Raw genomic sequence first — 9,151 nt, 5'->3', positions numbered from 1 at the left:
AACTAGACATACCCGATTCTATTATTTCCCAACCCAAAAGACCAAGCCAGGAAATGTATGGGCAGGTACACACCCACACGGTGCTACCGGCCCCTGTGCACAACTTAGCTCAGGGGCCTTGGAGACAGCCTAGGTGTTGTTTAACACTGTCAACAGCAGCTAACCACATCCAAGCCTCTTGTGGCTTCACCTCCCTCACCCACAAAAGCTTCTTCAGAACTGACAGCAGCCCGTGGGCCTGGAAGTAAGGAAGAAACTGCATGCAGCTGACTTGAAAAATTGAAAACCAACTTTTCACCTCGCATCATGCCGAGACATTGTGTGTGGGGTGTGTGTGTGGGGGGGGGGTCTTGTACTAGGCCTTGTTAACAGAGATATAGAAAAAAATAGGGGTGGTTGGCTTTTGCTGCCCAATTCCCCCAAGGGAGTCCCCTAAGTCCCTGATCGGTCAGAGATGAATGGATGGAGGCAGGAGGCAGTGAAAGCAAGGTAGATCTTTATTTTTCTGTTGCAACAGAGTTCCCTCCCCTCCTTGCGAGGCAAGAGAGACCCCCAACCAAGAAGAAACATCTCTTTTAAGAGTTTGACCAAACTGCGGGAGGCAGTGGAAGACAGGAGTGTCTGGCGTGCTCTGGTCCAGGGGGTCACGAAGAGTCGGACACGACCAAACGGTTAAACAACAACAAAAATTTTGCTGTGGAGGAGGACATCCGCTCTACAAACAGCAATTACTATATCACACCTAAGGTGGGGTTACTGTGGCTCAGGCAGGCTAAGGTGCGATATTCCTGAGGATTTAGCAAGTTTTGCATAGTTCCAGACACAGTTTCCACAAAACATTGGCATTTGATATGACAATCAAGATGCCTGTCAGACGTTCCTCAGTGCAATCTACCAATTGGGTAGCAATGTAGGACCCAACTTGTCCAGAAACCTCCGCAATTGTCTTCAATTTCTTCTTCTGTTGTTAGGTGGAAAGAGAATCTCACTGTACAACAGCCCCTCCTCTTCAACCGGCTGGAGCTCATTCTCCATCACTGGTCCTGAGGAAGTTGCAGCAGAACAAAAGGGGAGGAGGGCATAGGTGGCACCTGAGCTCTGTGAAAACAGAAGAAACTCAAATGTGCCGTTGCTCACCAATTAAACCAGAAAGGGCCCGTCGAGAATGAAGCTTTTCTCCCACTTTTTAGAGCTTCTTTACAAATGCAAAGGGATTCCGTCTTAAAGATATAAATGTGAATAAAATGTAATGTTTACATGGTTCTTGGCCTATGTTAAGGACTTAAAGAAGACAGGAACGCATTGCTAGTTTGTTTAGAGCAATGCGTTACTTTGTATTTGTCGACATTTTATTTTGTAACTAGTTTAAGACAGTTTTGCAGTAAAACATTCTTGTGGTAAAGCTTATTTGTTTCTACTCTGCGTAAGGTTCATATCAGGGAATTTCACTCAGATAACAAACATTCAGCTCTCAGGAAATGTCTTCAAGGAACCCAGGGAATTGGCGGGCCAAACAATGGCCAGCACCTTTTGATAATCAAGAACTGCCCTGCTAAGTCAGCTCAAGGGCTGATCTAGCTCAGTTTTGTGTATTTTGCTTAACACCAGGTCACAATCTGTATTCATATCCAGTTACTCATAACCTTGGATGAGCAGTGAGTGTGCACTGGCAAATATCCCCTTACAACAGGAATAGGCAAACTCAGCCCTCCAGATGTTTTGGGACTACAACTCCCATCATCCCTAGCTAACAGGACCAGTGGTCAGGGATGATGGGAATTGTAGTCCCAAAACATCTGGAGGGCCGGGTTTGCCTATGCCTACCTTACGAACATGCACCATTTAACACCAGGCAGTCAAATGCCCCCTGGGATGCTCACAAGCAGCTATGAAGAGGACAAACTTATATCTTGCAATTGGACACAGAACTGCCAGCTGGTTCCCAATGTTAATAACTATTCATGGACATCTCTGTCCATGAAATCGGCTAATATTCTGTCCATAATAATTGCCACTATCGTATCCTGTGGCGGCAGCATGTTCCACAAAGGTTGTTGTGCCATTTTCTAAGGATGGAATAGTGTGGTGTAGTGGTTAAGAGCGGTAGTCTCGTAATCTGAGGACCCGGGTTCACGTCTCCGCTCCTCCACATGCAGCTGCTGGGTGACCTTGGGCGAGTCACACTTCTCTGAAGTCTCTCAGCCCCACTCACCTCACAGAGTGTTTGTTGTGGGGGAGGAAGGGAAAGGAGAATGTTAGCCACTTTGAGACTCCTTAAAGGGAGTGAAAGGCGGGATATCAAATCCAAACTCTTCTTCTTATTAATCTCATCTCTTACCTGACTGGGTGTTGTCTGGGGCTCCAGTGTTCCAAGATCACCTGGTCCCTCCTCCTCCTCCTGTTCTTCTAGCTCAGATTTCCCCCAACATTTCACTGCTTCCAAAGAAAGATAGGAAAAGAGTGAAAATGTATAATATTGTTACCCCTGCTGGCCGTTGCCTTGCAAACTCACATCCATCCAGACCAGAGGCGCCTCTGCAAATCTCTCTCTCTCTCCATCAAAACAAGATTATCCACATTTACGTTCCAGGAACAGGTCCACGCTTAAAATCTCTGTGTCCAAGTTTGTGTGTTTTTGTTCCAGAGCTTTCCCTGTGAAAACTTGCTCTTTAGCACTCAATCGGAACAAACATCCGTTTGAGTTTTCTGCAGATAGCCATTTGCTCTGATTGAGATTTAAAGAGCAGATTTCTGCAGGGAAAGCTCTGGGGCAAAGGGGGGGGGGAGAAAGGGCTTAGACACAGAGCTTTTAAGCAGAGACCAGTGTCCAGAAAGAGCAGGACAGAGAGTGGGGAAGTGTGGAAAAGCCCCCAAATTCAGGCTATGAAATGCAAAGAGATAACCTCCAACCCCCACCGCTTACCACCAGTCTTTTTCCATCTGCAGTAAAAAGCGAGTGAAATCATCAGGATCACAAATGGGACAGCCAAACATGTATAGAGCAGTGATGGACCTGGTGATGGAGAGGAATCTGAGAAAGGGAAATCAGAAAGGATAAGGTTTTTTTTTTAAAAAAATATCAGTCTTGTTCTTGAAGGCCCAAGTCAGGTAGGAAATATCACTTTCAGAAAATCATTAAGTTCCATAGCTGTCAACTTACAGATTTGAAAATAAGGGACCAGCAGCCTTGAAAATAAGGGACCAGCAGCCAAAATAAGGGACCTGCAGCCTCACCTGTCCCAGGCACTCCAGTCTTCCTGTCCTCCTCATGGTCAAACTCATGCTGGTAGCTTCGAGAACACTGTCCACCAAACTTTGTAACCAGAGGTTCAACTGAATAGAATCTGAATCACATGCACCACAAGGCCTATGCAGCCTCAACTTAAGATGGCTCCCCGGCTTGGCTTTGCACTGCAAAGTTTGCAGCAGCACGTGCAACAAAATGGCGCCCAGCATTCAAAAACCCCATCAGCTTGCATTAACTAGCCACACACAAGGCATGCAAGCTCCACACCCCAGTCGGTCTTAGACTCCTTATTGGCGAGCAGCGCAGCCAAGCAACACAGTTGGAGCCTCCCTCCTCCCTGGCCAGCAGGGAGGGAGGGAGAGGAGCTGCTTTCTTTGAAATTTAAGGGACATAATTTAAGGGACATCATTTAAGGGACATCCATCAATAAGGGACAGCAGCGGGACATGGCGCTGGAATAAGGGACTGTCCCTTCAAATAAGGGACACTTGACAGCTTTGTTAAGTTCTAAAAAAGTCCTTTACAATATCCCTCGTGGGAAAACAATATAAGCACACCCTCGGCTTCTCAATGCTTGACCAAATGAAAAGGGTCTCTTGGACAGTAACCGGGGTCAGACTTTTCCACTCTGTCCCCCTATGAACTTTTCACAGTTCCTGTCGACTGAGCAAGTAAAGTGCAGGAAATCTTCTCTGTTCACCACTCTAGGCAAAGGATTCAGTGCTGGCATCAGAAAAAGGAAGGGATTCTGGTAGACTCATCCACAAAGGAGTACAGAAGCTTAAAACGAATACAGTGGTACCTCAGGTTACAGATGCTTCAGTTTACAGACTCCGTTAACCCAGAAATAGTACCTCGGGTTAAGAACTTTGCTTCAGGATGAGAACAGAAATCGTGCGGCGGTGGCATAGCAGCAGCAGGAGGCCCCATTAGCTAAAGTGGTGCTTCAGGTTAAGAACAGTTTCAGGTTAAGAACGGACCTCCGGAACGAATTAAGTTCTTAACCCGAGGTACCACTGTAATAGACTGTGGTCTACTTGGTTTTTAACAGGAAGTTATATAACTGGGTCAAACAGCTATATGAGAGTCATGGGTCTGAGATTAGTATCCTGATTTCTTGATTGCCAGTCCTGTGGTCAATTATGTTTCCTGAATTTTTTTTTAATGAATCTAGATTTAGCCAGAGAACAATCTTCCCCCTGTCCCACCCCCAAAACTGGAGCTTGAGACCCTACAATATTGGTGGTGATTCTCACCCCCCCCCTGCAGTGACCATCTTTTGTTCACTCATTCATATATTTATGGAAAATCCAGATGGAGTTGTTGCTAAATTGTTATACAGTGGTACCTCAGGTTAAGTACTTAATTCATTTTGGAGGTTTGTTCTTAACTTGAAACTGTTCTTAACCTGAAGCACCACTTTAGCTAATGGGGCCTCCTACTGCCGCTGCACGATTTCTGTTCTCATCCTGAAGCAAAGTTCTTACCCCGAGGTACTATTTCTGGGTTAGTGGAGTCTGTAACCTGAAGCGTATGTAACCTGAAGCGTATGTAACCCGAGGTGCCACTGTATCGCAGTGATTTTTAAAAAAATGATTTTAAAAATAATGGAAAAAATACAGAACTTGCTCACCTTCCATTACTACAGAGATGATGTTGCTACGTGGAGACTGGATTTCCTTATTTTCTAATCTGATGGAATATGCACAGCTGTAGTTCCCGGCCGTATCTTCACCAACACGCAAAGCTTTATGGGGAATCATCAACTCATTACGGGGAAGCTCCTCAGGTGCCTGACCTTGTAGCTCCTTGTAAAATGTGTATCCTGCCGCTTCCCGCCCATCAGGAACTGAGCAGAGCCATCCAAAAAACCAAAGTGCTGCACCAACAAGCACAAAACAACCCCTCTGCAGCACCACAAATCCAACTTAACGGTGTAACGTTGGAAAATGCCGATCACTTTTCTCACCTGGGCAGTTATAGTTCCACAAGGGCCGACATTGATGCCGAAATCCAGCTTTGCCTCAGCTCTGCAAGCACAGCTTTCTCCCGACTGAAGTGCAGAGTGTTTGAGGACCGGGACATTCGCAGGGAAACCAAAACGCTTCTTTACAAAGCTATTGTACTACCAACCTTGCTGTATGCTTGTGAAACATGGACCACTTATAAACACCATCTCCAACTCCTCAAAAGATTCCATCAATGGTATCGCCGAAAAAATTTACATATCACTTGGGAAGACAGGCAAACTAATGTCAGTATACTGGAAGAAGCAAAGATCACCTGTGTTGAAGCAATGATTCTTCAACATCAACTTCGTTGGACTGGTCATGTTCTTCAAATGCCTGATTATCGTCTTCCAAAGCAACTACTCTATTCCGAATTTTAAAAGGGGAAGCGTAATGCTGGTGGTCAACAAAAGAGATTTAAAGACTCTCTCAAGGAAAATCTTTAAAAATGTAGTATAAAGGTAAAGGTAAAGGTACCCCAGCCCATACGGGCCAGTCTTGACAGACTCTGGGGTTGTGCGCCCATCTCACTCAAGAGGCCGGGGGCCAGCGCTGTCCGGAGACACTTCCGGGTCACGTGGCCAGCGTGACAAAGCTGCATCTGGCGAGCCAGCGCAGCACACGGAACACCGTTTACCTTCCCGCTGGTAAGCGGTCCCTATTTATCTACTTGCACCCAGGGGTGCTTTCGAACTGCTAGGTTGGCAGGCGCTGGGACCGAGCAGCGGGAGCGCACCCCGCCACGGGGATTCGAACCGCCGACCTTTCGATCGGCAAGCCCTAGGCGCTGAGGCTTTTACCCACAGCGCCACCCTACTATTAAAATGTAGTATAAACACCAACAATTGGGAAATACTGGCCTGCGAGCTCTCCAATTGGAGAACAGCTTTTACCAAAAGTGTCATGGGCTTTGAAGACACCCGAACTCAGGACAAAAGGGAGAAACGAGCTAAGAGGAAGGCACGTTTGGCAAACCCTCACCATGATCAACCCCCATCCGGAAACCTATGTCCCCACTGTGGAAGGACGTGTGGATCCAGAATTGGCCTCCACAGTCATTAAGGGACTCACTGTTAAGACCGTGTTCATGGAAGACAATCTTACTCGGCTATGAGTGATTGCCAAAGAAAGAAGAAAAAGGATGAAATGTCCTGTTATCATAGAAATGAAAATTGTCCAAAAGCAATTTCATATATGGAAGCCTTGATAAACTGGTCAAAGTGTGGGACAATCAGCCTCATATAATCAATATGCTTAACTCTAATTAATGCATGAAGGGGTTAAGACCATAGAGTAAGCTGTCCTGCCAAGCTTAGCTAGGTCACCCCCCCTCACCTTAGGAGGAAAGCCATTTTCTTCCCATTCCACCATGTGAACCGTACCAGTAAGGGGGTCTAAGCTAGATGCTCCAAGCCTAGACCACATGGCTTAAGCAAGCTATATTTGTGCTTCTATACAAATAAATCAAAACTTTCTCCACTTTGAAATCTAGGTCTTATGGCCTGTGTTTTCTTACTGCTGTATGGAAAAGCACATGAACCTGACCTTCAAAGAGTTTGTAAGTAAACCATTTTTAACTTGCCAAGTCTGTGGCCTCTTTTTATGCTAACCAAAATGGGTAACTTTGGAAGCATCTTAGAAAGGGAGCCTATATTTCCAGGCTTTACTTTGCTACATATTTTGTGGTTTTAAATCTCTGCCGGGGCTCTCTCACCAAAGAGTGTTTGCCCTAAACCTGGGTCTAGGCATCCAGGGAATTCTCCTTTTGTTTTAGCTAGTATTTTTTCCTTCAAACCAAATACAAAAAAACCAACAAAAAGTTTACATTTATAATTGTTTACATGCCACAGAAGCCCCACATTTCAGAGAGAACTTAACATGGCATCTGGGATGCCAAACTCCCAGCTTTCTCCAGGTGTGATTCCCTGAGCTGCTAGGAAACTACAACATTCTGGTTCGTGTCCTTTCCACACTTTCATCACATCCAGATGGCGCTGGCCTTTGGCGCTGGGGAGAGAGTAATTCATTCACAAGAAGAAAGCTTCTTACCAGTAACAGAGAGCACAATTTGGTTGCTCTTTGCAGACTCCCTTCCTTCCCTGTTTTTCCTCCAGTAAGAACACACAAACCTTTCCCTTGACTCCAGATGCATTGTGGAGACTTCCAAGATACTGTGGTTTATTATTCTATATTCGGACCACTGACCATGTCTGATGGCCTTAAAGAAATAGAACCACTCTCCCTTCTGCCCTTCTGGTCGGTGGCATATAAACTGGACTTTCTCTCCTCTGACAAAGGTGGCATTTGCAGGAGAAGTGGTCAGCCTGGGCGCTGGTGGAGGTGGAACCGTCAGATAACCTGAGGAAGGAAAGGAGAGGCCAATTTACATCTTTCCCTTGGAACTCCTCCAGCCAGTTTTTCATTGACCTCTTTCTGCCCCTGAACTCTGAACACCAAATATTTGCAGCCGAGCACCAAACCTAGCTGTGTGCGGTTTTTAGTTCTGGTATCAGAGAGAAGCAGAGAAGTATTCAGGGTCAGAATCCAGCACAAGGCATTGACACAAGGCATTGTTGTTGTTTAGTCATGTCCAACTCTTCGTGACCCCCTGGACCAGAGCACGCCAGGCCCTCCTGTCTTCCACTGCCTCCCGCAGTTTGGTCAAACTCATGCTGGTAGCTTTGAGAACACTGTCCCACCATCTCGTCCTCTGTCGTCCCCTTCTTTGTGTGCCCTCCATCTTTCCCAACATCATAGTGGTCGGAGGAAGTCTACTTTTTTCTTTTTTCTTTCTTTTTCTTTTTGGTTGGTATATCTTTGTTCTCTTTAATTTCTTTTTCCACTTTTTTTTTTAACTTTTTCATATATATTCTTGTAATATTAATTTTATAATTAATTTAAATGTATTCTTCTCTGTATGTATGTAATAAATAAATGAATATTTTTTTTATAAAAAAAGAATTAATTTTCTTCTTACCTCCAACGGGCGCGATCCTGGAAAGAACCAAGAATGAGACTGAAATCGAAAAGGAAAGAGATTGAGGATGATGACAATATATCCCAGATAAAAGCTTAGATGACTGTAAAAGATGGTCAAAGCAGTTTCACCCACAGGCAGGCAGATATGAAAATTCATAGAAAGGCCTTAAATGAATGAGACTGAACAGCAAAACACATGGAGGCAGAGAGAAAGACTGGATGAGCAAAGGAAAGTAATGAAGAATGAAGAAGATGCAATGAAGCAAGGAGAAGGGGAGCAGGGGGAGCAGATGCTGTGCACTGCCTTCTGGGTTCCTTAGCCTGCAGCCCCAATCTGTTGCTGTGTTACTCCTGGTGCCTGCCAGGGTAGAAAAAAGCCCGATTGTTGTGTGTGCAGAAGGTGGAGAGTACAAGCCCCTAAGCCGCCAGTTAGCTGTGGGGCAGAGGATGAGCCTGTCCTAGGAAAAGGACACTTTGATTTACAAAAATGCTCCCCCAAAGAAAAACATGGCTTAGCAAATAGGTAAAGGGACCCCTGACCATTAGGTGCAGTAGTGGCTGACTCTGGGGTTGCGGCGCTCATCTCGCTTTATTGGCCGAGGGAGCTGGCATACAGCTTCCGGGTCATGTGGCAAGCATGACTAAGCTGCTTCTGGCGAACCAGAGCAGCACACGGAAACGCCGTTTACCTTCCCGCCGGAGCAGTACCTATTTATCTACTTGCACTTTGACGTGCTTTCGAACTGCTAGGTTGGCAGGAGCAGGGACTGAACAACGGGAGCTCACCTTGTCGCGGGGATTCGAACCGCTGACCTTCTGATCAGCAAGTTCCTAGGCTCTGTGGTTTAACCCACAGTGCAACCCGCATCCCTGGCTTAGCAAATAACCTGCTATAAACCCACTTGAAGACAGAGCC

The 9,151-nt window shown here is 45.8% G+C and overlaps 2 protein-coding genes across 2 annotated transcripts in view; both read right to left on the bottom strand.

Moving 5' to 3' along the window:
* The window catches only part of LOC114582386 (uncharacterized), a 108,310-nt gene that overhangs the window by 35,999 nt on the left and 63,160 nt on the right, over nucleotides 1-9,151 (bottom strand). The window lies entirely within an intron of this gene.
* Nucleotides 476-5,101, bottom strand: LOC114582630 (uncharacterized). Its single transcript, XM_028703801.2, has 4 exons — nucleotides 4,881-5,101; nucleotides 2,924-3,031; nucleotides 2,339-2,436; nucleotides 476-1,098 (listed from the first exon to the last, which is right to left on the bottom strand). Exons 1-4 carry the CDS (start codon nucleotides 5,008-5,010, stop codon nucleotides 949-951), a joined length of 486 nt encoding a protein of 161 aa, XP_028559634.2. The 5' UTR covers nucleotides 5,011-5,101; the 3' UTR covers nucleotides 476-948.

This window comes from Podarcis muralis, chromosome 13, assembly GCF_964188315.1.
Source record: "Podarcis muralis chromosome 13, rPodMur119.hap1.1, whole genome shotgun sequence".
NCBI lineage: Eukaryota > Metazoa > Chordata > Lepidosauria > Squamata > Lacertidae > Podarcis > Podarcis muralis.
Note: the sequence above shows the minus strand (reverse complement) of the source record. Positions and strands in the feature narration are given on the sequence as shown.

Coding starts and splice junctions, on each gene's coding strand:
- LOC114582630 (XM_028703801.2), bottom strand. CDS start 5,010: ATGATTCCCCATAAAGCTTTGCGTGTTGGTGAAGATACGGCCGGGAAC. Junction 3,032..4,880: donor CATCTCTGTAGTAATGGAAG/GTGAGCAAGTTC, acceptor TCCCTTTCTCAG/ATTCCTCTCCATCACCAGGT. Junction 2,437..2,923: donor CAGATGGAAAAAGACTGGTG/GTAAGCGGTGGG, acceptor TTTCTTTGGAAG/CAGTGAAATGTTGGGGGAAA.